This window comes from Manis pentadactyla, chromosome 14 (assembly GCF_030020395.1).
Source record: "Manis pentadactyla isolate mManPen7 chromosome 14, mManPen7.hap1, whole genome shotgun sequence".
NCBI classification, from domain to species: domain Eukaryota; kingdom Metazoa; phylum Chordata; class Mammalia; order Pholidota; family Manidae; genus Manis; species Manis pentadactyla.
In genome coordinates this window covers 86,427,259-86,455,244 of record NC_080032.1, presented here as the reverse complement: position 1 = coordinate 86,455,244, position 27,986 = coordinate 86,427,259, and the positions used below count along the sequence as shown (strand labels likewise).

General features: G+C 36.9%; 1 protein-coding gene across 10 annotated transcripts in view; it reads left to right on the top strand.

Annotated features, from left to right (window-relative positions):
* KIF21A (kinesin family member 21A) overlaps positions 1-27,534 on the top strand; it is a 130,981-nt gene extending 103,447 nt beyond the window's left edge. For 5 of the 10 annotated variants that reach the window (XM_036889271.2, XM_036889281.2, XM_057492019.1 and 2 more), the window contains 13 exons: positions 23-83; positions 467-521; positions 2,958-3,172; positions 5,585-5,692; positions 7,068-7,196; positions 9,331-9,369; positions 13,561-13,697; positions 15,302-15,482; positions 16,975-17,139; positions 18,868-18,985; positions 20,396-20,566; positions 21,836-22,035; positions 26,268-27,534. In XM_036889271.2, the coding sequence (XP_036745166.2) occupies positions 23-83; positions 467-521; positions 2,958-3,172; positions 5,585-5,692; positions 7,068-7,196; positions 9,331-9,369; positions 13,561-13,697; positions 15,302-15,482; positions 16,975-17,139; positions 18,868-18,985; positions 20,396-20,566; positions 21,836-22,035; positions 26,268-26,361 (1,673 nt within the window). In that variant the 3' untranslated portion in view covers positions 26,362-27,534. The remainder of the gene's footprint in view (positions 1-22; positions 84-466; positions 522-2,957; positions 3,173-5,584; positions 5,693-7,067; positions 7,197-9,330; positions 9,370-13,560; positions 13,698-15,301; positions 15,483-16,974; positions 17,140-18,867; positions 18,986-20,395; positions 20,567-21,835; positions 22,036-26,267) is intronic. The other 5 variants (XM_036889277.2, XM_036889280.2, XM_036889274.2 and 2 more) reach the window with 2 other exon arrangements.
* The last annotated feature ends 452 nt before the right edge of the window (positions 27,535-27,986 follow it).

Sequence of the window (27,986 nt, the reverse complement as noted above, 5' to 3'; positions counted from 1 at the left end):
TTTTGGACATTTTTTTTTTTAGAAAATGTAGAGGAAAGTACTGATGAGGAGGCACCTTTAAACAGCCCAGGATCAGAAGGAAGGTAAGAGAGACTTTAGAAATTTTAAATAGAGTTCACATGTTTCTGTCATATTTTTACTTTCATTTTATTGCTTCAAACAGTTGTCTCAAAAAAATAATTTTGAATTTCATGGCTAAGTGAATAGCAGTAGAAATGGTAATAGGGAAACCAAACTGAGTCATGCTTAACCCTCACACATTTTAAGATAAAATAAATTCCTGGGTTATTTAAGGAAGGAAATGAGTTGTTTTTTAAATTACTTCATTTTTATTTTAAATATTTTCATTCTGTGTGTTCCATACAAGGCATATAAAATTTTCTCCCATAGTTGTGAGCATAGAGTACACACTGTTTCCTATAATGTTTCCTTTTCATCTTATGGTTAATTACTTCTTTGCATATAGCACGCTCTCTTCAGACCTTATGAAGCTTTGTGGTGAAGTGAGGCCTAAAAGCAAGGTAAGGAAAATTGAAAATATCAGGTAAACATTTTTTTCCATTGTTCATTGTTATTGCTATTAAACACATAGGCCTCACACTAGACCCTTACAGGTTAGCCAGTAAGCAATGCTTTTACCAAAGCTTTCATGTCTAAGAAATTTAGTTCGCTATTATATTACCCTTTGAAAAAAGTTTGTACTGAAAAATTTCTCCTTTGTGGAACTTGTGCTTTACTGTATTCTTGATAAGAATATGTAAGATTCTTATCCACAAGATATGATTATGGAGATCAATTCTTTTTTTTTCCAGGTTTCTTCTAAATGTCCTGTTACCCATTAAGGAAGTTTTGTGCTAATTGATTAATGTTGCCTAAATATCGTAATGATATAGGAGATGGTCACAAATTACTAGACAGTAGTGATTTAAAACTGTTGGTTAATTAAATTGTAGACCCTGTAATGGGATGCAGTAGAAATCATTTAGATTGGCAGGAGAGTTTTTAAATTTTAACATTCTAGTATGTTTTTAAGTGTTTCATATTTATTTTGTTTAGCTAGTATCCAGAGGTGGTTTGAATAATCAGCCGACTCTTAATCATCACATTGTATTAAATGCTAATGAGGCTATAATGTATATGTGTTAAGTTTAAAAAAATACCTAAATGATACATGCTGTTAAATGTGTAAAATACACGATGTACATTTCAGATTGAATGTTAATAGCATTTGATACTAGATGAATGAACTAACCATGTTAGGATGTTTGAAAACAAAGAATTCTTGTAGTGCTTAGTAAGTAAATATTTTTGAATGAATGGATACAATTAGGACCTGGAGGACTAATACTGTGCAGTGGGCAAGAAGGATTTAAAGGCCACAGAGGTTTGTCAGGTAATGTGAGCAGTTTGGCTGGATGTAAAATAATCAGTAGGGGTCGCTGTGGTTCCCTAAGGAGGACACGCCCATCTAAAGCAAACAGCCGCCACTCGACTCCTGCTCATTTTTTTGCCATGGGGGAGTGTGGGCCAAAGACTACCAGATCCTCTGATTTTTCAAGAGAAGACTGAATATGGATTTTAAAGTGGAATTTCCTGTTCTTTACATACTGGGCAAAGCAATCAGGAAACATCTCCAGGCTGTGTGTAGGATCCTTGAGCTACTGGCTTGGGGACATGTGGTTCATGTTTTATTATTTTAAATGACTAAGCAGAAGTTAGCAAAACTCAAAACATTTTGGTACAGTTTGGATTCCGTCAGAAGTGGAGGAGGGAACCTCTTTAAGGTGACTTTCATCTTTTAGGCTCTGTGGAAGCCTTGTTATTCGTACCCCGTGGGACACAAGAGAGATGTGACGTGGTGGCCTGAAGGCTCTCTCCTGAAAGGACCACTGTGGTTAGGGATTCCCAAGAAAATGGTGCCTCTCTTGGGCCTTTGGCATTGGAGAGAACTGACAGGGCTTTTGCTTTCCAAAACTGTTCTGAAGTGCTGCCTGCTACGCCTTTCGAACTGCTGAGATTATCATTGCTGTTTCCTCATTGAAAAAGTGAAGTTGACTAAATATTTTAAATAGGTGTGTACCGTACTATGTTAAGTGCAGGGGCTATAAAATGGAATAAAATAGGGTGCCTGCCCTCTAGAGGCTTATAATATGGGAAGCACCTTGATTCTGTTAGTACCTTAGCAATAATAACAACTCTGAGCAATGAGAGGGTAGTCACTGTTTTTCAGGAATGAAGAGGAAAATGCTTATAGTGAGTTTAGTTTGTAAGGACATGCCCTTCACCTGCATCACCATGCTTCCGGAAGCTGGTGCGGGCTGGTGCAGAATGATCCAGCAGCTAGACTAGCCGCACAGGTCGGCCATCGGGGTAGTGGGGTCACAAACTGAGAAACAGATGTAAAAACTGATATTAAAATAGAATCAAAATTGATATTAAATAAAACATCTAAGCATGGGAAAAATCAGAATTTAGTTGATCTTCTCTGCAGTTATCTTTCGGTTTAATTTCTTTCTTCTTCTTCTTCTTCTTTTTCTCATTATACCTGAGGGAGCTAGGCATGTGTGGCGAGGCAGCGCAGTAATATTTGAGACAGAACACCTGGTTTCACTCTGGCTTTGCTACTTACTAGCTGTGTGACTTTGGGCCAATTATTCAGCTCCTCTCTGCCTCTGTTCCCTCATTTGTGAACTGAAGCAATGACGGTACCTGCTCATGTGATTGTGTTTAGAGCAGAACGTACAGGATAAATGGTGGCTATTACTATGGCCTCTAAAAGGCTTTCCTGATTGTAGCTTTGGCATGCGACTTATCTTACATGCTGTGTTTGACACACTTGCTAGGAAGAGACACGCTACATGTTTTTACCTATTTCAAACTAATGAAATCTCTATTCCCTAATCAACTTCTCTGCGAAAGTTCGCTGCTGATTGCTTTTCCTTCCATTCTCTGACCAGGCCCGAAGGAGGACCACCACGCAAATGGAACTGCTGTACGCAGATAGCAGTGAACTAGCCTCAGACACTAGCACAGGAGAGGGCTCCTTGCCTGGCCCTCTCCCGCCTGTTGCAGAAGGGCAAGAGATCGGAATGAATGCAGAGACAAGTGGTGCTTCTGCTAGGGACCAAGAGCCCCCTCCCCCATCTGGCTTCCCTTCTAAGATAGGCAGCATGTAAGTCTGGCCCAGCTCCACTAACTTCCTTTCTTTTGGCTTTTCTCTTTCTCTCTCTTTTGAAATGCGCATGTTGCTAATTTCTTATTTCTGTTTTAAAAAATTTATGTAAATATGATCTTTTTCAAAGTAATTTCTGTTAGGTGTTGTCTTCCCTCATTTCCTTGGACATTCAAAATCATTTAAGATGAGATGTTCTTTGTTGAATTGTTTTGTCTTATTTCTGCGTTAGTCATTCATATAATTGAATATTTTCATATAATGAGTATAAATATAAATATTCATTCATATAATTCGCTCATTATTCAATTATAAGTTAAAGTTATACCTATAAAACCATTTTGTAAAACAGAAGGTTTTTATATATAAAACAGACTCTTAAATTTGCCCTAAATTATGTATGTCTAACCTCTAAAAGCTGGTCAGGCTAATAAACCTTTGCTGACCCTATAAAGAAAAGAGAAATAGCAGTTACAAACTTGGTACATTTTGAACTTTCCTAATTCTCTGCCTTGAAACACACTGCATGTCTGAGATGACTGTATGCATAAAGTATTTTTGGTATTATTAAAGATTTGAAAGAGGGAATATTCTCTCTCCCATCTATGACTACTTGAACAACAAAAAAATATTCTACTCAAAACATATCTTGTTTAGAATTTTTTTATTATTATCTTGAGAACAGAGATTTCCCTACACAGGCTAGTAGTGTGTGTGTACATTGTGTGTGTGTATGTGTGTTTTGATAGTTATGTTAAAAATTAGGTCATTCATTCACTGGTAAAGATTTTTTATAGCATTTTTCAAACTAACCCTCATACACGATCTAGCAAATTATTTATGGGATAAAAACCTCACTGCATTAAGGAGTATCACCAAAACATGGCACATATTATAGGATTCTGCAAATAATAAAACATAACAAACTTTCCCCTTTCAATAGCTCTGTTTCCCATAACTTTTTTCATTTTAAGAAGATATTTCTATTATCCATTCAGGAAGCCCATCTGCTTCCTTTAGTTCCCAAACTGATTTTAATGATGCCAGAACTTTCTTGCATGTGCTTGAGGTGGCCTTTGAATTAACTGTTGGATGTGCTGTTAGAGGTTGCTAACCAGTACAGTGTATGGCTTTAGTGCTTTTTTGGTAAGATGACAGTAGAAGAAATGATTCTGGTCCAGGTAGTGATATGGAACTGAGAACAGATGTTAGGAATCCGCATGTGTTCAGCATTTAGTCTGTCAGAGTAGAGACTTTTGGAACTTCAAGACTAAATCTATGGCCTGGAACCCAGATTCAGGTAATACCTTTTTTTTGCCTTTTTCTTCTTTTTTTAAGTGCATCCTTTATGACAGGTTGTAGAAATATCTTTTGTACTCTGTCTTTGAATGTAGTTTATTTTCAAGTTTTCATGAATTCAGATACTTGTGTCATTCTGTACAAATTTAAGAATTGATCCTGTTCTTGATGCAGTAACTCTTATAAGTCATTACTGCATGACTTTTATTGCATGGACTAAAATAATCTCCTCAATAATTTCCTTAGGACTTAAATGATGCAGAATTTATAAAATGTGATTTCCTCTGATTAGAAAATTCATGCACACAAAGTTTAATTATAGTTATTTTTCACTTTAAATAGGAATCATATAGGCCCAGTCTGGGGATCTTGCTTTCTAATTCCTTCATTATTTTCTTCTTTTTTTATTAATAGAACTAGCCAAGCAAATATTCATTTTTAAAATTAAAATTAATTACTATCATACCAAAAATTGTGCTTTTAAATTGTTAATTACATGGACACTATTTGACCTTTAAAATTTATGACAAGAGTATTTTTATTACTAAAATTTATATAGTTACCAATACCTAGATACTGGTGAAGTAAGATAATTGCGTGGGTTTTTTGTGTGTGTGATTACTTGTAGAACTGGCTTGTGACTATGTCTAAGTAGTAATTCATTAAATCTCATTGTTTTTCTTATTCTGATAAAATATTTTTGTTCTTGCCAAACTGTAAAGACAATTTTTCTTCAACTGAGGCAATTCTAAAAAAACTTAAACATGTATGTTTAAAATAAAATATTTATTTTAGGTAATTCATAATAGAACATTAATATTTACCTTCAAAGATAGTTGGTTTGCAGATTTGATTAGATAAGATTGCCAGCTAAATGTATAGTTGCCAACTTGCCATCAACCAAACATGATTATATTCCATCATTATACATAACTCTCTCTCTAGATATCTAACTCAATAATAGTTTTGTTTTTCATTTGCAAGTAATGATCTTTATCAAGTTCCAGTTATTAATCTATGAAAAATTTAGATTGAATTTTTGTGTGGCACATCTGCCAAAGTTATTTGAATACATTTAAAGTTGGATGATTAAAGAATGTTTTTCTATTTCAGTTTCAGACAGTCATCTCTACCAGAAAAGAAGCTACCAGAGCCTTCCCCTGGAACCAGGAGAAAGACATACGAAAAAGCAGAAAAATCCAAGGCCAAGGAACAGAAACAGTAAGTCACTCATGCTTTTCATTGACTAGATCATATACAGAGTTGGCTACACTTGGATTCTAAAGGACAATAATGCAGTGACTGTCCAGAGTTAGCCTGGCTTTGGTTAGGCCTGATCCGACTCATCACGACAGTAAGTCAGCTATTGGCGTGGCTCTTCTGACCGTCTTGGTCACACACGTAGCCATGAAAAATTCGAGCACTTGTGTCCAGTCATGTAGTGTTTTTGTTTTTCAATTATTTGTTTGGGTCATTGGTAGAGTTCATATATACTTGAGGTGCAGCTTATTAAATCTGTATTTCGAATAGTCTTCTAGAAAAATTTGAAATCAGTGTTGACTGATAAAACTTTGACTTTACCTCTGTACCGTGGCAAAAAAAAAACTAGTGTTCATCTTGCCATTTCCTTGCTGTTCTTACATGTTTACATTGTTGGGGTTACCCTCAACTGTTTTTTTGCTGAAATCTTTTAGGAGCTATTTATGCGTTTTGTGAGGATTAGTTCTTAACACTACAAAATACAATCTGGTGATGCACTTAAGTAGGGATTTGTAAATTGTGGTACCACAACATGCAGGAGGTTGAGTGTGCAATTTAGAGCCACTGTCATAATTCTTGCCCACGCCTGCCTCTGGTGTTGCACATGACGTAGGTCTCTGACACAGCCTTAAGTTATGGTATCAATGCCAGTCTACACTTAAACTTTGGTAAAGCTAATCTCTTTAACATGAGAATAAATATAAAAAGGAGTTTTCATCCATTTTCTGTACTCAAGCAGAGATCTTATACCACCACTTCTTCTCTGCCAGCACGCACACTCCCTACTTTGACCACTGACTTAGCTGACTTGACTGTCATGGAAATTATCCTTCTCATCATCCTTGCTTTCTATATTTAAGGACGCAATTTGCCTGTTTCTGCTGAATCGAATGACTCAAGAATAATTGGGAGATGGGAGATGGAGCAAATAACTAATTAAAAAAACAAATGAGTAACCCATTGAATAGGCAAACTGCTCTTAAACTGTCTGGGTCAATTTCCCCACCTGTAAAGCGAACAACTTGGTCTCAACTCTAAAATTGTATAATTTTGAATTTGGCTTGCTTTTTTTAATAGTAACTTTAGATTCCAGTAGACAACTCTTTCTTTAGCGCAGTCTTGTGGCCAGTATAACAAAATCTAGTGGGAAACATTTCTTTATTCAGTTTTTCAGATTGCATTTTATCTTATAAAAAAACAAGGCAGGGAGGAAGGAAGGAAGGAAGGAGAGAATTCTGCTAATGAATTTTTTTTTTTTTAAAGCATGTTTCATATAACATCCTAACAAATCATAACCAATTGAAGCCACCTATTTGATGTTCTTTTTTTCTTGTAGCTCAGATTCTGGGACTTCAGAGGCGAGCCTTTCGCCTCCTTCTTCCCCACCAAGCCGGCCCCGTAATGAACTGAATGTTTTTAATCGTCTTACTGTTTCTCAGGGAAACACATCAGTTCAGCAGGATAAGTAAGTCATTACGGAAGAGCCCCAGCTATTTCTGACAATATTCTGGACCTTTCAGTGCAGTCCGTGTGAAATATTTAGCCATCTCCGTGTGTGAGAGATGAAGTCTGACTTGTGAACTCTTGCCATATTTTATGTGTTTTTCCAAAGGGAAGTGAACAATTCACAAAATAAGAGAAGATTATTTTCCTGCTGAATATTATTCCCTGTTGTAGATTTGCACTGCTCTGTTTTCAGCACCGGTCTTGCCTTTTATAAGCAAATTAGAATTGAAATATCTTTGAGACCTTGTGAAGTTTAAATTTCTTGGGATTCTTCAGCTCTTCTATGAGCCTACAAAAGCCTCTAAACCAGGATTGCCTGAGTTGAAAAGAGGCAAATTATGTTACCTTTGGTGGATATAAGAGCTTACAGAGACCACCGTTCTATGCATAAATGTACTTACTGTGGTTGTTCTACAAGAATCCAGCACAAAACTTCAGTAATTGTGTTCTTGGAATAAAAGAGAACCTTTATGGATGGAGGTGGTAGGACTGAGGATAGGTTGAGGGGAAGAAAAGTTGTACGGGTATAGAAAATACAGTTTTCATTAAATTTGAAGGGAAAAGTGTTTCCACATTGAGCCAGAATCTCTCTTACAAAATGCAATACTAACAATACTGCTATGAAGTATTTATTAAATCTGACTTTTCTGCTGTGATTTTGAATGATAACATTTTGGATGTATGAAATTGATATCCTTTCTCCCACCCCAATTATTTGTTTACTATATTATAATCTCCTTGTATTTATCAGTCATTTCTGAAATTTATAGGATGCTGTTTAAGATCTGTCTCAGATGTTTAGGTCATGCCAAATAACGTTAGAGAATTATAGACTTAGAAAAGTATACCATCATATTGAAAGAATTTCTAGTCTACTTCACTTATGGATAGAATTCTTGATTGGATTTTAATATAGTTTAGTTAGTAGATGATATGTCCTTTAAAATGATCCAGATAGGTAAATATTGTGTGTTATTGAAAAAAGACTAACATTGTTAAATTGCACCTCCCATTTAATTGAGAAAAGGTTAGAAGAGCATTAAGAATGTCTTCAAAATTTCACATCCAATTTCACTAGTGATAGGAAAAGTACTAAATTTTCACAGCCTTGCATTCACAGTCATAAATTTTCCGTCAGTCTTTTGATAATCTTGACAATCTAATCATAGTCCCATATTTTTTTGCTGAAATATTTTATGAGCTACCAATGATTTGACTCTGTTGTCATCTCTAGAACCTTAAAATTTACAAGAACTGACTACTCTACACTGTCAAAAACTCACCTACTCTTTGAATCATTTTCTTTTGGGGCTCCTTTTTAGCATATTTTTGCAGCTACAAGTAGCTCCAGATGCTTCGTTTGTGGTTACATTCCATGCAAACGCTCATTCTGTTCTCATTCTCCCCAAGCCTCTTATTCAAGCTACACAGATTTTCATAATAACTAGACTTACTGCAAGTCTCAGAGGTTTAGGGTAGAGCTGGCAGGAGTGGCTTACCTATTTTCAAAATCCCACTGAGGTTCCCCAGCTATTACTCCCTAGTGAGAAGAACTCCCTATTTTTGAGATAAGTTCAAATCAAACATTATTAAACTTTGAGCGATTTGTTTTCCATGCAAACATACAATGTATTTGTGCAACTTCCACATTAGAGTCTAAATCTAAAATAACAATCAAAATGAATAAAATTTACTAGTAGTTGTTGAAAGGGGAACATTTTTCTAGTACTGACATTTTTCTAGTACTGTCAAATTAAAAAGAAAGAATCTCAAAGTGATATATTTCACTTACTTTATACTGTTCCTCTTGGGGCCTAAATTTTAGAAGTGAGGATAGTTAGGGTCTGTGGCTCACTGATAGAAAGTTTTTCCCCAAAAACTTGTCTTGGTAGAAACATGAACCATATAGTTAACCTGATTAGCTGTACATTGAGTTTGCCAATATCCAGTGCAAATAGATAAGCCCCGCACTAGAAAGGCAATGTTTGCTGTATTTCTGTTACTCATATTGATGGTTTTCAGTTCAGTTTCAGCGTCTTTACCTGGTGACGTCCGTATCCTTTCCCCTCATAATTCTAACTCTTTCACTGTAGGTCTGATGAAAGTGATTCCTCTCTGTCGGAGGTTTACAGGTACTTTGTTTCTATCTTTCCTATATTCTGGCATTTCACTGATGTTCTAAAATGCCTTCCTAGAAACTCTAAGCAAATCTCATTTTTGTTGCATGTGTAACTTATTGTAAGCCATCTCAATGCACTAATATTTTTGGACAAAAGTTTTAGTATATTTTAGTGAACATACCTTTTAGACAAAGTAGTGGCGAATGCTTTTGCATAATAGACTAAAAACTTGTGATATTGTTTTCTCTATATAATCTACATCTTTTCTTTAAAAGAAATTAAGCTCTATGAGTATTGATTTCAAGAAGGTTTGCTCCTCAATGATTAAGCATTTCTAATCCCTCAAAATGTGGGAGGTAAATAAGGTATTTTTTTCTTGTTTAGCAATTTTAAATAAAAGGTTTATGGTAGGTTCTGTGATGAAATAAAGGTATGCTATAAAAAAAGGAAGGATACTAAAGTACCTAAAATATAAAAAGAAATAGAAAGTAAAAGGTTTAAAGATAATAAATATTTTTAACTGATAGATGCTGTTTTTAAAATAACAATGTTGCATTTTTTTCATGTTATGGATTTTTTTGGATCTTTAATTTCTCTCTCTTCCTCTCTGTCATCTCCTCACTTACCATTTTGTCTCCTCTCTTGGCATTTGTTTCCCTTGTTTTATGGCCATTTTGCTGATCATCAGTAGATCCTCCAGAAGGTAGGCAGGGGGAGGGAAAGAATTAAATCTCATTCACAACATCACAAGATTTCACTGGTTTGCATGGAACAAAAACAAGCAATTTTTTTTCTTTACATCTGACTTGTACAGGCTTGCAATATATAACCTTAACCTAAATAAATTATTTTAAAGTTGGTTTCTGTATTTCAGAATGTGAATAAATTAATTTTAATACAGAAACACCATGGATGTAGGTTTCCAATTTCTATATTTTCTCTATTATCTTTGGTGTAAGGTAATCTCTATAAAATATTGACCCTAATATTCTGAATACTTGAGAGCATTTTTCAATATCTAATTAATAAATGCTATATTTAGTGTTGAGATTACTTTTCTTCAGCAGTTTGAATAAGCAATGGTATTAAATACATATGACAAAAAGGCTTCCTGCCCTTTAGGACTGAGCCAAACATGAGTCTCTGGAGGCAGGTGTTTACTTTTGTAATGTTACAACCTTTGACATAAAAGAATTGTGTAGGATGCTATATCATCAGTGGGACACACAATAATTTCTAGGATAAAGCTGGTCATCTGAAAGAAGGAAGTCTTTTGGAGACATAGTTTTATATAAGTGAAGGTACCGTTTAGTTTTTTTTTCTTAGGATGATTTTTGTCAATAAAGGCGGACCCAAAACAGCTCTTAGGCCGTTAACATGAAATTTTTCTTTGTAATTAGCTTGTTGGAAAATACATACATATGTAATTTCTGCTCAAGAAGTAACAGTAGCGACTGACTGTGCATTAGATCATACCTTTTGAATATTTGAAGCAAATTTGATGGCTTCAGTTCATAGCAATGACCTCACATCAATAGGATTTCAAAATGGCAGATACAGACTTTTAAGAAGGCATTGTTCCCATTTCAGTTTTAATCGTGTTTTAAATTGTTAGATTACAAAAATAGTGACTAAGCATTAATTTGGGGTCTCTCAGATGGATGCATGTGTGCGAATAATACTTTGGACTTTGTGGTTGTATATCCACTGATAACAACTCATCATATCATTTCTAGGGATGAGGAACTCCTTTCACTTTTTGAAATCATTGTAACTAGGCCTAAATATAATTTTTTAAATCCCGAGCCTAAATTTGCCTCCTTTAAATTTCTGTTCATTGTTCATCATCCCTCTTGAGCTGTACGAGAATGAATTCAGTACCTGTTTTTGTGTGTGTGTATGTGACAGCTCTTTAAATATTCAGCCCTCTAACTGTGCTATTGTATCCTCTCTCTGGTGAATGTTTTCCTTTTGGCTTAGCAGTTCTGGTTTCATCATCTGTTCTTTATATGATATGAGCTGCACACCCTCATTTGGCTTCCACGGTTTTGGAAAGTTTCCAGTTTTTCAGTGTTCTTAAGATATGGCATCTAGATCTCATCCCCACTCCACCTGTGGCCTCAGTAGAATATAATAATGGCTCTATTACTTTCTATCTCCTCGGATGTTTACTTCTACTGAAGAAGTCGTTGAAGGTGTTGGTAGAGGATTGTTGATCCATTGATCTTGCATTCAGTAAACAAATCTATTTAGTTCTTTACTTAGTACTGTTTTATTAAATTCAGTTTATTTAAACTAAGAACAAAAACAAAAGCAATTCACTCATTTCTCCTGCCTCCCACTCCTGGTTGCTGGCAATCACCAATCTGTTTTCTGTATCTATGAGCTTGTTTTTTAAAAATTTTGTATGTATCATATTAGATTCCACATATAAAAGAGATCATACAGTATTTGTCTTCCTTGGTCTTATTTCACTTAGCCTAATGCCCTCTTTAGCTTTTTAAATCTCAGCTACTATTAAGTCCCTTTCCTTTATGGAACATTCTGTGCTATCTTTGCCTAAAATTTCATGTTTGAATTTTATCCAGTGATTATTTTAGTACTATGTATGTACTTAAATACATTTTATCTGTTATTCTAGGCAATAAAACACAGCATCCAGCTCTTCAATTTATCGATTTAATAAATACATCATCTCTGTCTTTAGTGCTAGGGAGAGACTGACTAGATCGTGAAGACCTCCTGGATTGACAGGAGCATTGAGTCTTCAGCCAGCAGTGGAACCCCCCCTACTACAGCACTTACCTGACGTGTCCACAGAGATACACTGTGAAATATGTGGCTCTTATCTCCCCATACATTGTGAATATGACATTCCCCTAATTAACTGCCTGTTAACACCACCCACCAAGAGATTCTTGCCCCCACAGGATTAGTGAGCTCATGCTCTGTCTCTTATTGATGAGTATTTATTTTTACTTGTTTATAATGCCTTAATAGTTTCCTCCATGAGACTCAGCAGGAAGTTTTACCCATCTGTAATTTCTGAAATCCACTTTTTTTCCCTGCTTTTTGGGAAGTTTGGTATACACATTTTATCTGCCTTATTGATCGTCTTAGTGTACCACAGTGATTCTGCCTCCGCAATGGTATATCCTTTCAGAACCCTATAACATAATGGTTTAAAAACAGAAATACTTGAATTTATTAAGTTTCCATTATTAGTTCTGATTTTTCTTGGGCTAACATTTCTTCTTAATTACTTGTGCCTCTTGTATCCAGAAGATTGTTCTCTTTCATCTAGAAGATGGAAACAATTTTGTTTTATTCCTGTGTTTGTCCTAATATTATGGTGTCTTATATAATGAGCATATTTAAATATAATTTTTCTTCCTGCTTTAAGCAAAGATACATCCAACATGTATTTATTATTGTTTCTTAATTCACTTTCATCTTTAGTCTTCTCCACACAACTATTTAATTTCAGATCCTGTCTTAAATTCCTTTATGACAGGGACAATGTTCTAATAAACTTCCTATTTCCATAGTGCATGGCATAAAGCAGAAATTCCAGCAATATTAAATTTTTGAGAAAGCTCCCTAAGGAGACTCATTATAAGTCTCATTCTTTCTTTTAATCTTCTTTGAGATTATTAGAGTTTTTCTTTGAGTCTTAGATATTTTTAAGCCATTTTCCCTTTATGATTTCTGTGTATGCAATCATTTCTCCTTGTTTTTCAAATTCATTTGAAATTTGCCTCCTTAATGTTTTGGGTGGGGTGTGTTATACTGTCTCCGAAATGTCCGTTTTGACATAGAGTCATGCTCCAGCATGAGAAAGTCGCATCTTCCAGGCATCCATCATTTATACGTTCTCATTTGTCAGAATTCAGTACACTCCAGCAGTTCCTAATATTGCTTCATTAAACTTCGAGGAGATGAATTGCTACTAAGAGCATCCACATGGACCATAGGCTTTGCTCTTTGCACAGTGCAGCTGCTAGCTGCTACCTCATTGGCTGATGTGCTCCACCACTACTATTGCTGCTTCACACGTTCTCTATGCCTTTTCCTTTAAAAAGAGAAGCGGGAGTAGTCTGAATTTTATTACTAATAACTTAGAAAGACTTTAAAGTCGGGGAAAAAAATTAGTCTCAGCTATAGCTACTGAAGTAAATCTTGTTTTTTTCCCTCCCACTTCAGGGGCATAATCAACCCATTTCCTGCTTCAAAAGGAATTCGAGCGGCTCCCCTTCAGTGTGTACACACAGCCGAAGGTCACACGAAAGCTGTGCTCTGTGTGGACGCTACTGATGATCTCCTCTTCACTGGATCCAAAGGTGCGAGTGGCTGTTTCAGATGGATATTCAATTTTTTTTTTTTTAATGTGATTACATTTTCAACAGCCTTTAAAAAAAAAAAGTCAGACTGCCTAACCCCATAAGAATCTAACAGGTAATCTGTTTCAACTCCTGAATTATATAAAATCTAAAATCATTCATTTCAGGAAGAAAGCAAAACCTCTGTTGATGTTACATGAATAGATGTTGAGAGAATACATCTCCTTTCAGTAATGCAGCACCTACTGTATGTAAGGTCTTGATCTCAGTAATGCAGGTTATATAAAAAGTTATATAAAAGAGAATAAGATTGATAACAACCACCATATCTTGAGCACTAAACTATATGCCAGAGATCATGCTAGACACTCTACAAATTATATCTCATTCAGTTCTCATAGCAATTCCAGAGATACAAGCTGCAGCCTCATTTTACAGATGAAGACACTGAGGACTCTTGAGTCTTGAGGACTCAAGAAATTAAATTATTCCCAGATAAGTTTAACTAGTCATTGGAACAGCCAGGATTGGAGACTGAGGTCTACTTGTCTCCAGACCTGCACCCTGACCTGCTTAATACAACTACAGACAACTGGAAATCAATTATAAATGCTCTGAAGAGTTGTAGACTGAGTTTTGGGGTTTCAGAAAAGGGCGAGATTATGCCAAGCTGTGGAAAATAAGGAAGGCTTTGACAAGGAGGCAGTTAGGATGAGCCTCACAGGGTGGTTTGGATATTGACTGGTAAGGATTGGCAACCACGATTATAGACCAACATACACACAGGCCTGGAGGCAATGGGGTTATGCTTGGAAACTAAATCCTATTGGGTTGAAAAGTAGAATACATGTAAGAGAAGTAAAGGTAAGAAGGAAGCATGTGCAGGAATTCGGAGTGTAGTTAAGGTTTTTTAGCATTTAGGGATGTTACGAGACTCAGTTTAATCAGCAGACATTTATCGGTCATTGTCTATGACAGAAACATAAGAGTCTCCTTAGAACTTAGGAATTGCGAATAATGACACAAAATTCCCCAATTTAAAAAATTCTGCTCTGTGAAAATATGCTTTTCTAATGATTCCAATTAAAGTAATCTCTCCAGGATAATTAAATATTCAGCATATCAGTAAAACAAACTAGAATGATGTTAGGATTATGTTTTTGAGTAAAAAATAAGATCTGCCAATCTGTGACCCCTGGAAAATAAATGTTGATGAGTGTGGAACGCTGTGAGGGGTAAGGGTGCGACCAAAGCCGAATGTTTTGAAGAGGCTGATTTGGGATGGCCATTTTAAATTCAGGGGCAATTTGAAGCAAGGCTTTTTTTGATATGATTATTACAAAATTTTACATAATTTAGAAAATACCACATAATGCATGCACCAGACATCTGTGGTTTTCATCCGATTCTTTACACCTACTTTGCTCTTGAACCTGCTTCCTAGGTTCAGGGATGGGTTAGGATGCCCCTGGTTGGTTACTGGAATTACTACTGTTCCTTATTTCCTTCTCACAGGAGCGAAATTGTTTAAATAATTTTTATTATGAAGGGAACCTAATTTAGTTCAAATTGACAGAATTTCCCCCTTTTTAAATTTGTTTTAGATCGTACTTGTAAAGTATGGAATCTGGTGACGGGGCAGGAGATAATGTCGCTGGGGAGTCATCCCAACAACGTTGTGTCTGTAAAATACTGTAATTATACAAGTTTGGTCTTCACTGTGTCAACATCTTATATTAAGGTGTGGGATATCAGAGACTCAGCAAAGTGCATCCGAACGCTGACGTAAGTAACTTAAAGGCACAGCACAAGGGGCCACTATTTCTTGTCTACAAAATATATGGAAAGATAGGACTATGAATGTGTTCTTACCTATTTATACCTGCCCACCCCTAAAACGGTGTTTAAGTGTATAAAATAAGAACACAGATAAAACAAGGGAAGAAAACTATTGAGAAAATAAAATTTAAGAGCCCAGTATTAAGTAGGAAGGGATAAAGCATATTTGATGTACGAAAAAGATGTATTTCTTATTTTTCCTTTCCAAATCTTAAGGACGGAAGTATTTTCATAGTACGTACTATCTTTTCATAGTATTTGTTACATGATGTAGTGAAATGATTTACATTACTTACAATACAATGAGTATTACTCTTTGGAAAATGGTTGAAATCACCATTGTAGGAAGTTAGGAAGTACTTGTAGCATTTAATTAGCAGGTATTGAATAATTGAGAGGTTTATTTTAGGACCTACACTGCTTTGGTGTTAGCAGAAATTTCATGACAGGTTATATTGGATAAGTTTGTTTTCTGTGTCTGTAATATATGTCTTTAAAATGTAGGACATACAATGATTCTTTTTGCCATAAGACTGATGAACTGTTTTACTTACTTAAAATTGAGGTGAATTATATTGGTTTACACAAGAGAACGGAGCATAGGGAAGGTTGATTTTTACCAATATGTAGAGTAGGAATGATTAGCTAATTTATATTTTGAGAAGTACTGATTATTTATTGAACTAAATACAAGTCTCTTGAGGGAAATATTGTACAAAAAGAACACTGTATCCTGTGTTAAAAATTGACCAACCCCATTGACTCACCAAAGTCAAATTTGCAAAGATATATTATAATTTGATATTTTAGAAGTTAGCTGAGAAAATGCTTCAAAATTTAAAAATACATTTACCATTTAGAATTTATGTGAGGAAATAGAAGTGTGTATGCTTAATTCTTTAAGCATATAGTAAATACTTATGTGTGACTGAGCTAAGGTAAACAAAAACTGAAGATAATTTAAAAAGTCCTCAGTATCTTTCATTCAAAAGGACAGTTATTGTAGATGGAAGGAATATTGGAAGGCCCAGCCCTCTGGGGGCTTCTGGAAAGTGCGAAAAATGTGTTGTCTCTCTGGCACTGTATCCTTTGTTCAGTTTTTTGGATCTTAGACATCAAATCTTTTCTGAATAATGTTCTAGTCATCCCTCACTCAGGGCCTGGAATTTTTAGCATTACAAGAGACTTAAAAATTGAGAGTTTTAAGCCATGTCATCTTGTTTTTGTTTTCATCCGTAATTTATTCACTTACTCATTGAAGCTTGTATTTGCGATTGCCAACCATGTGGGTGTGAGGTGCTCTGCTAGGTACTGTGTGTATGGTGATCGAAGGACATAGGTACTGTTTTCGCCTACAGCCTGTTTCCCAGGAATTCAGGGAATTCTAAGTCAAACTCTTGTCTAGAAATGTGACTTGTGTTTTATTTTGTTTGTTAAGGTCTTCAGGTCAAGTTACTCTGGGAGATGCTTGTTCTGCAAGTACCAGCAGGACGGTGGCTATTCCTTCTGGAGAAAACCAGATCAATCAAATTGCACTGAACCCTAATGGCACTTTCCTCTATGCAGCTTCCGGAAATGCTGTCAGAATGTGGGACCTTAAAAGGTAGACTTTTTAGGACAATGGGCTTCTTGTACAAGATGGGTAATATGTAAAATAAAAGTTTCACACATTACCAACATATTAGTACATGTGAAATCTAACTTTTATAACTCTAAAAGTTAATATAAAGTCATAGGCTTTTCTGTTTGGCCCAACACCCCTAAATGTCTCTTCTGTCCTCATTAGCAAACTTCCAGTTTTCCTTTCTTTTAATCTCTATTGCTGGAAAAAAGTATACAAAGAAAAATGGTCTATCTCAATATTTGTCTACAAGTTGTGTTGTTTACTAGAAAGAGACCAAGATGCCCATCCCAACTTTGCCAGTGTCTTTGAAAGAATTATTTGACTTGATTTTTCTTTGCCATGAAGTATGAGCTCTTACCCTTCAGTCACTTATTTTAGCTTTTCTAGTTCTTAAAATTGTGGCAGCAAGGGAATATCCATTTGTTAGGTAACAAATATGTATTTCCTCATCAGTTATGGCAGGCACTCCCCCCAACACTGTGTAAGTACTTGAAATAAAGACTGAGCAAGACAGTGCGGTGCCCACCCTAGAGGCTCATCTTGAGATGAAGGATAAAGGCCATTAAACAAGCAGTTAAAGGAGACTGAGTCAAGTTTCTAATTCAGATAATATAGGATGCCTCCCATCGAGATGGGGTTTGTAAGTGGTAAATCAAAGATGTATCTTTTTTAGGAATTTTGAGAAAAGCTAGTTACAACTTTTAGCATTTTAACTAAATAAAATGTAGAAAATTGAAAATAGTGCTTGTTTAATGAAGAAAATTAGAAAAGAGATGAGCACTTCATTTATTTTTGAAGATCTTAAACGTGACTCATGGAGCACCATGGAAGAAGACGCTCGAAGTCATGATGTAAGGCAAAAAAGATATCAGCGTCTAAAAATCCTTACACTTTTTTTTCCTGCTGAAAAGTTAGATCCTTCAAAACCTCTATTTCAGCCACATGATCAAATATAGATTCAGTTTAACAAAGTAACTAAGAGAACAGTTTTTGAAAAACTGTAGTATTCTAGAAGCTAAATACATCTCTGTATTTTAGCAGCTTGAGTTAAGGTAAGACCACTAAACACAGGTGCCCTGTGAAGTCCTGACAATCAACATCACATGTTTTTCCATAAGTGAGGGATATCCCCTGGTCTTTTCCATGTCTTTATAATAACTGATGAAATGGATCACTTAACTTTCTGACATACATATACACACATATATGTGTGCATAGGTGTATGTATGTATGTGTATATGTGAGAATATATGTGTAATAAAGTAATCTGTGTAATATTATTGATTTTGTAGTTACATATATAGTTGTTTTAGTAAAATTTCAAATCAGACCTAATGACATCCATTGTATGTCTCAATGTTCTGACATATAGCAGATTACAGTACACCTGGACTAAGATTGAAGGTAAAATTGGCCTTGGGCCAGGTTTTAGACTTTGGCTGCTTTTTTTTGTTTACTACTGAATCACATCAGCTGGTTTGGAATAACTCATTCATGACTCCTCAGACTTCTGTCATCATGGAATAGGTTAATATGGCCATTTTTTGACTCATTGTTTGAACAGAGTTGCATAGAAATGGAGCTAAAATCAAAAAGAAAATTAGTAAACAGTTTTATTTAAGAATGTAGATTTTTTTTATGTTGAGGCTTAGCCTTGGGATGTAAAAAAATATTTTCAAACAAAATTACTTTTCTTTCTTTTTAAAGGTTTCAGTCTACAGGAAAGTTAACAGGACACCTAGGCCCTGTTATGTGCCTTACTGTAGATCAGATCTCTAGTGGACAAGATCTAATCATCACTGGCTCCAAGGATCATTACATCAAAGTGTGTATAATAAAGTTGAATTGTGTTTTCCTACTAAATGTTAGATTTGAAGTCAAATGTACCTAGGACTCTTTTCTCTTAATCAGTTTTCTTTTTTCCCATTTTTAGCCTCTGCTTTTTCTTCCTGATCTTTTCCTTGCTCATAGTTCCTGATCTTATTTACTATCAATCATGCCTTTTCATTTCTCCTAGAAGATAGGTTGGGAAGGATTTAAAGGTTACTTTGGCTCTGTCATCCCACTAATGTTTGTCTCATTGTCACATTGAGGATATTATGGTCTTCAGATTTTATGAAATTAGCAGATAAGATGAAGAAAGATAAAAAGTTTGATCCTTGTAATGTTACATTTGAGAGAGTAGCAGAGGACATCTTCCTGTAGGTCAGTAAGCCAACTGAAAGGCAAGTCCGGGGCTGATGAGAAGTCATGACTAGACATACAGGTTTGGGAGCTATTCAAGTAGACGGAGATATTCAAGGAGTTAAGAGTAGATGGCATGGGCAAAGGAGAGAGAAGTTGACAGGGCTCAGCCTTGGGAATTCCTCTAAGAACCAATAGGAGTAAAAAGAGAGGATACAGCAGTAAAGAGAGGGGCAGTACAGGTACTCTTGCTAGAAACTTTGATTAAGAGATGAGAAGTGGGTTAGTGACTTGCAAGTAGAATGGTTAAGGGGCGAGGACCGTGTGTTTGGCAGATCTGAGCATGTCTACATGCTTAGGAAACGGGCTCCGCCCAGAGCGAGGGTGTGAGGGGTGAGGCGGTGGCAGCTGAGGAAGGTGATGGGCACAGGTAGAATCAGGTCACACGTGTGAACCGGGAAGAAGTGAGTCTACTTCAGCATCTGAAAGGAAGGGGAGGGTAAGAGAATGTTCGAAGAGAAGAGGAAGCTTTTGCAATGGAATGAAGGATCCAGAAAGTTTATTTTTGATCATGTTAGCCTTTTCAGAAAATCAGTCAGCCAGCCGAGAGGAGAGAGAAAAGGCAACTGAAGAGAGAGAAAGGTTTTAAATAGCCACTTTGGGGAATTAGAGGTGACCACCAGGATTGCAGAACTTCCTAATATAATAGTGTTTAAGTAACAGTCACATCATCTTTTTGAATTTCAACTGGATTAATTTGTACTATTGAACATATCATTTGCACACTCATACCTGAAAAAATTGGTTGCCTTTCTTAAAAGTCTGCAGACATGTAAGCATGTGAAATATAAGCAAAAGCGGTGTGAAAACAGGTCTCAGGTTTATCCTGAGCCACTCATAGCAGGTTAATATATTTAACTTGGTAGAATATTGTAAAAAAACATATCACCTCTGGTTAATATATGTGTGTATGTGCTTCTATGAGTGAACACATATAGGTGCTTATTTGTCTGTTAAATAGGGTGACTGCTATTTCTCTTCTTTTCTTCAGATGTTTGATGTAACTGAAGGGGCTCTTGGAACTGTGAGTCCCACCCACAATTTTGAGCCCCCTCATTATGATGGCATTGAAGCACTAACCATACAAGGGGATAATCTATTCAGTGGGTCCAGAGATAATGGAATCAAGAAGTGGGACATAGCCCAAAAAGACCTCCAACAGGTAATACCAAACCTTTTCACGGGCTGGAGTGGGAACTTCAAAGCCACTAGTAGTCTATGAAGAACTAAAAGAGCCTTGTGCAGATTTTCGTTGTTTCAGTCAGGGCTTCCTCTTAAAGAGTGTTTCACCATCACCCACCTGAGTTACTAATCATGAGAAGGGCTATATTCAACATTTAATAATGCCTTCTAGTTATGAGAAGACTAGACATTGATAAGAGTTGAAAGACCTGGGACTGCCCCACACATGTCTTTACTACATAAAATCAGTTACAGTTTCACATTTTGTTTTGTTTTTGTTTTTATACACATATTCCAAAGAATACCAAGTTTAGCTAAAGTCACAGTGGTGTAAATGACTCCATCTACAAAAGCATTTTCAAACATCCATGTAGGACATGAGGTTCTCTCATTTTTTACAGAGCAATAGTTAAGTTGAAGTGTTGTATCAATACAATCAAATATTCGTATCATTTCCTAATTCCCAGAGGAAGAAATTAGTTGAGATGAAATTGTTCTCAATTTCATGTCTTTTCCTTATTTATGTATGGGTGTATGCAATGCAGTCACTACCACCTCCTGATTGCAACTAGATGAAAACAAAATGAGTAAGTAGTATGAATATTAATAGAAAAAACATGGCAACAGATGCAAATATTATTGCATTCAAAAACTTTTTTCAATTATAGATACACATCATAGTTGTGACTTTTATAGTGTGCTTATAAATATATTTTTACATAGTCATACAGTGTGAGCTTGTAATTGTTGTTCACTCATCATGAGATATGTAGGGCAGCTCCAGTTTTCTACAAAATGCTTTAGGCCTCTATGTTCTCTAAGTTTTAAGGCAGTGGTTTTATAAGACAATCTTTATAGTCTGTATACCAGGTTATAGTTTTCAAACTTGTTGTATTAAATACATTTTCGAGAAAGGTAAGATATTTACTCCCATGAAGAGGATGTGATGTTTGAAAAATTCTGTCTACTTTCTGGGTCTTGTGGATTCTATAGATTTTTAACATCACAGGCCTTTAATACTGATAACACTAATGATAATTACTGAGGCAATTTGAGGAACAAGTTATAAATTTATTTATTTCTTAAGTCACTAAGAGGGATTGTGCAGAAAGTGTTTTTTATAGTTTTCAGGCCATTCAGTGTTCTAAATACTGAGTTTTGTCAATAAAAATGTTTTAACTTATTTTGGTATGAAAACGTCAGTTTGGAAAACTCCCTCCTTAAGCAGCTGATTTCTCTTCTTCTCTAGCAAGTTCCAAATGCGCATAAGGATTGGGTGTGTGCCCTGGGAGTGGTGCCAGGCCACCCAGTTTTGCTCAGTGGATGCAGAGGGGGCATTTTGAAACTCTGGAACATGGATACTTTTGTGCCGGTTGGAGAGATGAAGGGTCATGATAGTCCCATCAATGCCATATGCGTTAATTCCACCCACATTTTTACTGCAGCAGAGTAAGTTTCTCCATGTGATTTTTCTCTACATTGGTTGCAAGTTTGCGTTCAGATTTAACGAATATTATAAGTTGTAAATACCTGGAAACACAGAACGCATGATGCCCTCTTATTACAATTGTTCTAATATCTAGTTGAGATGTTTTCTTTATATTTTCTGATGTACGTTGTGGGCAAAGTGTTAGGCTCCCCGGGTCACTAATACTAGTGTTCCTCCGGTGTCAGCGCTCTGCTCACACTAGGAAGTCTGCTGCCGGACGTCCCCCCGGGGGATTTCAGTCTTTGAAGAATCGTTCATAGGTGACTAATTTCTAAAGATGTCTTTTTTTCAAAACGCAACAAACCTGCCATTGTTAAATCATTAAAAAAGATCTCTCTGTGCTTCTTCTGCTTCTCTTTAAAATACAAGCGCACAGTGCGAGCTGCTTCCTTCCTCGGGGTGGCTGCGCTGGCTGGCTGGTCTGCTCATTTACTCATTCACAGCGAATCTCCCATGTGCCAGGCAGTGTTCCAGGCTCTTGGGAACAGAGCGGTGAGCAAAACAGATCCAAACCCCAGTTTCCTTCTAAGGAGGAGAAGATGTTCAGAATATGTTAGATGGTCTTGGGTACTATGAGGAAAAACAAAGCTGGAAAGGAGGTTGAGCACGTCTGGGGTCGGGGTGACCCCATGGGGGGAGGGGTCGTGACGTTCCTCGCCAGAAAGTGGCATTTGAGAGGATGGTTGGAGGAGGTGGAGAGATGTGGTGACCCTAAAGATGACATCATACACATGTATATATAGACACAGGTAAGTACTCTGGAAAGGAGAGCATAGGAACTAGAAGGTGAGGTGTTGGTATCATCCAAATAAAAGGTAATTTCTCATGAATGGCTACCTTGAAATCTCCCTATGTCATTTGTGCACCAGTCATGTTACTTAATTTAATTTGAGCACCTTCTTGATTCATTTATCCTGAGTACACGGTCACCCTGATCTTATTTTGAAACCTCTGCTGTATTTCTGCAGCATCTCTTACTATTTGCGTCATTTTCATCAAGTTCCTCTTTTCCTTTAGATTTACTTTCATCTCTAAAGTACATCGCAGCTGATTTATTTTATGTTTTTCTAAGGCGTTTACCTTCAGTGCTTCACTGATGTTTCCAAGATGCATTACGTGTTAAGAGTCACAAACTGTATGGAGGCCCCTCAAAAAATAAAAAATAGAACTAATCCCTATTTTACAGGTGGGAAAACTGAGGCATTTTATAACATAAAACCCTTGTCTAGTAATTCCATCAATCTGGCATTTTTGGATCTGTTGTCATTGATTGGTCTTTCTTATGATGATGGCTCTCATTTTTTCCTGCTTCTTTGATGTCAACTAGTATTTTATTGGGTGTTGTACATTATAATATTGTGGTTCGAATGTCTGGAATTTGGTGAATTCCTTTCCTGTAAGTGCTAGTCTTTGTCAGGTGGTTACTTGGGGTTCAGCTTTGTCTTCTGAGATGTGTTTTTAACTCTTGTATTTCTACTGAATGTCCTTGGCTTTTGGTGATCTCTGCTGGTTAGAAGGTGAACATCCCTTCTCTCTCTGCAGCTCAGCTTAGAGCTCACTGGTAGTTGTTTCCTTGTCTGGCCTTGTAGTCTTACTCCTCTCATGTGCAGCTTGGCATTCAGTCACGGACACGGGGGCCCTGTGTGGGCTTTTGGAGCTCTTTGCCCAGCATGGTAGGTCTTTCTCATAGCTGTCCCTCTTCTACTTAGCCTTGTAAATTCCAAGTGCTTCACACTTACCAGATTTTTATTTCTCTCTCCTCAACTCAGTGACTCTGTGTTGGCTTTTTTGCTCGGGTTCCTCTCCCCTGCTGTGGTGTGGAACGTCCTTCCAGGCTGAGAGCCAGGGCTGTCCCAGAGCTCACCTTCCCTCTCTCCCTTCTCTCAGGGATCAGAGCCCTGCACTACCACTTCCCAGTGTCTGAGAATAGTTGTTCTGTGTATTTTTGTCAGGTTTTTACTTTGTTTACAGCAGGAGAGCTAAGCTGGCAGTTACTCTGTCATGACTGGTAGTACAGGTTTGATCGTCTCAGTATGTCCGAAACTGAACTCCCAGCCTTCCCAGGAGCCCTGTTCGTTCTAGCCTCGCCCATCTCAGCTGATGGCTTCTCTGTCTTCTTTGCTGCTCAGGCCAGAAACCTTCATTCCTCCCTTTCTCTCACACACGCCCTGCCCAACCCATTGGCGAATCCTGTTGGTGCTCTACCTGTAGAGTATGTCTGGGGTCTGATCCCTGCTCACCACGTCTTCTGCTACGTCTTGATCCTAGTCATGACGAGGTCTTGGAGTACAACAGCCTCCTGAACAAGGCCTTCAATGTACTCTCTTCTCAGTGCAGAAGCCAGAGTCATCCTTCTAAAGCACGCATTAGGTCATATTCCCCCTCCACTTGCAGTCTCGTGGTGGGGCCCCCCGTTCCACCCGGAGCAGAGGCGGTCCTTGATCTGCGCCTCTGAGTGTCTGTCACCTCTCTCACCTCGCCTTCCAGGACCCTCCGGCTTGCTCCTTGTCTTGCTTCCCCAGGAGCCTCTTCTCCCGTCCTTGAACACAGCAGACTCGCTCCATCCCTGGGACATCTGCCCCGTGCTCCCTTGCCTTCAGAGGGCCTGGCCTTCTTCCAATGTCTTCTTTTCTCACTTAAGAGTAACCCTGGCATTTCATTTAAAATTGTGATCTCTCTTATTGCCTAGCACCCCAATCCCCTCTGCTGTGCTCTATCTTTTCTTTTTCTGTAACATTGATTACTTTCTAATAAATTTTATCACTTATTTATTATAGTTTGTTGTCTGTCTCGTTTTGCTAGAGTAAACGATCTGCAGAAACACAGGTCTTCCTTCCTCTCTCTCTCCCTCCCACCCTCCCTTCCTTTCTCCCAGGCACCTAGAATAATAGCTGAAATACAACAAATTCTCAATAAACATTTGTTGAGTGGATGGTTGAATGAATAAATGGAATGGGTGAGTGGATAGATGAATTAACATATCCCCTTGCTGTTATCAATGTACATGTGCTGTGTGGGTTGGTGAGATTATTTTCCCCCAGTTTTATTGAGATATAATTGATATACAGCACTGTATACATACATATACAATATATAGCATAAGGATTTGACTTACATATGTTGTAAAATAATTACCACAATAAGTTTAGTTAACATCCATCATCTCATATACACAGGGGAAAAAGAAAAAGAAAAATGTGTTCTTTTCCCCTTGTGATGAGAATTCATGGGTGAGAAGATGACTGATTAAAAACTAGAAAGCCTGGATTCTAGGCTCAGCTCTGTCGTCTACTGCGTCACATTGCACAAGTCCTTAAACTCTGTCCTTGAAGTGGACTACATAAACTATGAAGTGCCTTTTAACTACAGAATTCTATGGAATCCCTTTCTCTTGGCTTTGGGTTTATTAGGAAATGGGAGAAAAGTAAGGCTTCCTTAAAGCCCTGAGAGATGTGGAAGAGATGTATTTGTCTAATGACTGGTTCCCAGCACACACATGCTGGCTAAACAAAAACCAGTTTTCTCAGAAATGTTTTGCATCTTTTATGTTCTATGCTTGGTGCAGTTTTGTCCACTTTTCAATAGCTTCCTGCTTTTTCTATGGGCTTTATGCTGATTTCACCTGAACATAACTCTTCCTGACTGTTGCCAGATTCACCAGCTCCCCTTGTCCCTCCTTTCCCAGAGGCCTCACTGTGACCTTACTCTGGGCTTTCGTGCCTGAAGACCTCTGACCATATGTCACGTCACATGTTTTCTGCAGTAATGGGCGGGGACCCACCATGAGTAGTGGTTAAAAGGAGGGACCCTGAGCCAGACTGCCTGAGTTCAAATCTTGGCTCTATCACTTTGGGATGGTGGGCAAATTACTCAGCCCCTGGACCTCAATTTGCTCATCAATAAAAAGGGAAATAATGGCATTATCCATCTCTTATGGGGAAGAACATTAAATGCATTAATGTGTATAAAGGGCACATAGTAACAATGCCTGGAATGTAGCAAGCCCTGGTTAATATGAGCTGCTTTTAATTTATTATGAGTACCTGTTTGATATACGTATGGGACAATGTGTATTTTTACTTACATTTATTAAACCCCGTCTGCAGGAAAATGTGTCCATGATAAGTAATTCTAAAAACGATTTATCTTTCTGCCCTCTTTTCACGTTTATTTTTCATTTGTTGCTTTGTAGTGATCGAACTGTGAGAATTTGGAAGGCTCGCAATTTGCAAGATGGTCAAATCTCTGACACAGGGGATCTGGGGGATGAGATTGCCAGCAGTTAAGCGTGAGTGAAGGTAGTCATGCATCGAATGCTGCACCAATACTCTGTAGCTTCTTTATGGAAATGTTGCTGTGCATTTATTAGGCAAAATATTATGAATGGGATTAACTGGAACATATATCTGAATCCAACTGCTGAATATAAATGGTATTCTAATAATATTGTGTACTCTCCTGTGTGTTTAATATCCACCAATACGTTATCTGTCCTCTGAGTGGTGTACTGCTTGATCCACACTTCTACTGTGGCAGATTTCTGTGCCTAGCTGTAAAAACAACCTTCGGATTACTTCAAATACAAGATGTCTGCTTTCGTGACCTTCAGAGAATATACTTGGAATACAATGCAGCCTACTATTAACTCATAATACAGTCTGTTCAGATGCTTTATATATTTAAATGTATTGGGAGTATTAGTCAAATTGTGGACTGTTTGTCTGGTATTTATGTCAGTCTGTAGAGGATTCCCAAATTTCAAAGCTGTTTTAATGGAATGGAGAACAAAAAAGCTATGCGAATATTACTGAGGATTATTCATAAGGTGGTGTTGACTTTAATCTACTAACGAAGAATGTGAGACAGTTTGTCTTAACTGTTAACGTTTCCTTGTATTGACCAAAGTTTTGCAGGCGTGCTCCATTCTGTGCTCAGGACTAAAATGCTCTTAAAGTGTGCTGTGCATGCATTCTGTGATGGAAAACATTTTTGATGTCCTAACAAATATATTTTCACCTATTTTCCTATGGCTTTGTTTCTAGTATCACCTTTTAGTTTCACTTCTTTTTAATAGTAGTATTTCCTTCCCCTTTTACCTACTTTTTTTTATATGCTGCTAAATATATTTTAAATACACTATGTTTGCAAACCTTGGTAGCTATGATGAGTACTCTATCTAATCTTCAGTGACAAAAGCTATGTAAATAGGTAGATTGTAAAGAGAGAATGTCTTTTGTTGCAGCTGTATGAATTTTTAAATACTGTAGCCTGGATTTTGCAAAAGGATGTATAATTTATCTGTCTGCTCAGAATATTAATTTGTAAATTCTGCAAGTTTAATTTTTATGTAGATAGTATAACATTTGAAAATATTGTCTTGTGATTTTTGTTTTCCCTGAAAGTATTTGCTTGTATATGGAGCTTAGCTAGGGCTTAAATAAACATGTTGCTATGAACCATTTCATCCTGTCGTTCTTTTCCTAATTGTATGAAAATGGACAGTGTTGGTAAAACTAGGAAAAGAATTACTTTGTTAAGCCAGCACTTAATATGTATTCTTTTTTTTGTGTGTGCACTAGACATGAAATATTCTTGAAAAGTTTAAACCATAACCTAATCTTGATGAACCAAGGAAACTCACTATTTAAAGGAACTAAATCAAACTGTATCATTTAGGGATTTGAATGTAGATGGTAAAACCTAAGAGTTACTCCCTTAAATGTTAGGACAGTAGTGACTTCGGTTACTTGGAGAAGAAATGGAGGGCATGGTGGCCGCAGGTGTGGCAGGAGGTGAGTTGAGGGTGTAGAGGTGGTGTGGAGGCGCTTCTGGGGTCCCGAGTGTTCTGTTTCTTACCCCGGATCCTAAGTGTCATGTTAAACTGTACATACATTTCTCTTTTCTACTTTAT